At 35.9% G+C, this 1,636-nt stretch overlaps 1 protein-coding gene across 1 annotated transcript in view; it reads left to right on the top strand.

Annotated features, from left to right (window-relative positions):
• LOC107577923 (potassium/sodium hyperpolarization-activated cyclic nucleotide-gated channel 1-like) overlaps nt 1-1,561 on the top strand; it is a 1,993-nt gene extending 432 nt beyond the window's left edge. Inside the window, exons 2-6 of the mRNA XM_016263945.1 lie at nt 10-93; nt 169-273; nt 367-504; nt 655-816; nt 1,424-1,561. Of these exons, the coding sequence (XP_016119431.1) occupies nt 10-93; nt 169-273; nt 367-504; nt 655-816; nt 1,424-1,549 (615 nt within the window). The 3' untranslated portion in view covers nt 1,550-1,561. The remainder of the gene's footprint in view (nt 1-9; nt 94-168; nt 274-366; nt 505-654; nt 817-1,423) is intronic.
• Nucleotides 1,562-1,636: the final 75 nt, after the last annotated feature.

Raw genomic sequence — 1,636 nt, forward strand, 5'->3', positions numbered from 1 at the left:
GGTTGGGAGGGTTTTAACGTGTTCTCGGACACTCTGTTCCTGATTGACGTGGGGCTTAACTTTCGCATGGGGATCATTAATGAGGACAGTGAGGTAAGGATTAGCCCTAGACATTACAAATATCAAATTGCTTAAACTTCTCCAATAATCTTTCTGTATGTTAAACAGGGAGCCATTCTGGATTTGAAAAGCATTCGACAACAATATTTAAAAGGCTGGTTTATACCTGATGTGGTGGCAGCATTCCCAGTTGGTTACATACTACTTATTGCGGTAATGTGCCTTTTTCTGCAAAAATCTTTTGGCTGTATTGAAATTGCATAGCTCCAAATGGAAAATATGTGTTTTGTGCCCTTGTCATGACAGGACCTACAATACCACAGTGACTCTCCCTCATCCAAAGCCAGCAAAATGATGCGCATCTTGATGTTTGTGAGAATCCTCAGTCTTGTCCGCCTGCTGCGTGTGTCAAGGCTTGTTAGGTTTTTCAATGAAGTGGAGAGAGTAAGTAATTAATTGCTTGAACATGTGAAACTGACCTTATCTTCATGAGACAACACTGAATAGCATGTTTTATAAGTCATCATTCAGAAAATGTTTTTATTTCTTTGAATAATGCTTTTGATTTTTTTAATTGAATCTCTGCTCATATAGGTTTCAAATGCCAACTTGGAGGTGGTGAGGGTGTTCCTAAGAATCTTGTCATTATTTATGATGATTTTCCTGCTGTGCCACTGGAATGGCTGTATTCAGTATTTTGTGCCTATGCTTGAGGAGTTTCCCTCAGACTGCTGGGTTAGAAGAGAGAATCTAATGGTAAGTGTCTGAGCAGCATATTCACATAAACAGCAATCCCACATTTATGGAAATATCACTGAATTTGGAAACTGTACTTGCAAGGCCTGGCTGGAAATATCATGGAAATTAATAATATTTTATACAATCATGAATATTTTAATATATCTTTAATCTATCTAGATATGATCTAGTCCGACATCTTGTATATTATTCTATGAACACTGTAACAATATTACAGCAATAATAATACTGAAGTCCTCTGAGGTCGTTTTCACTGCTATTATTATTAACTGAGCCAGTTTGCTCTGCGATTAACCAGATTAGAATCAGAATAAAAGGTACAAAAGCAGTCACTGGTGTGGTACCCTTTCAAAATTTACTAATATCTACTAAATAGGTACTAATATGTACACTTTAGGAACTAATATGTATCTTTAAGGTACCAATATGCACGCTTTAGGGGTAAGTAAAATACAAAAGTATACCTTTTCAAACGTTAGCACCCTGTTGACAACTTTTGTACCTTTTTTTTCTGAGAGTGTATTACAGAGAGTGTGTAATTTATGGTTTTAATGTATAAAAATAAAGTATTAATGTCAACACTTTGTGTTGTGTAATTTGTCAGAATGCCACAGTGGGAGAGAAGTACTCTTTTGGAGTCTTTCGGGCCCTCTCTCATATGACTGCAATATCATACGGTTCCTCTGAAACACCCACAAGCAAGGAGTATACTTTTGATCAGCTGATTTAGCAAAATGTTAATCTTATGCCACAACAATCACAATGCACAACTGATACTTATTTTAATACCTAATGGGTTTTTATTTTTTATTTTTTA

Source organism: Sinocyclocheilus grahami, unplaced genomic scaffold (genome assembly GCF_001515645.1).
Source record: "Sinocyclocheilus grahami isolate Dianchi unplaced genomic scaffold, SAMN03320097.WGS_v1.1 scaffold7766.1, whole genome shotgun sequence".
Lineage (NCBI taxonomy): Eukaryota > Metazoa > Chordata > Actinopteri > Cypriniformes > Cyprinidae > Sinocyclocheilus > Sinocyclocheilus grahami.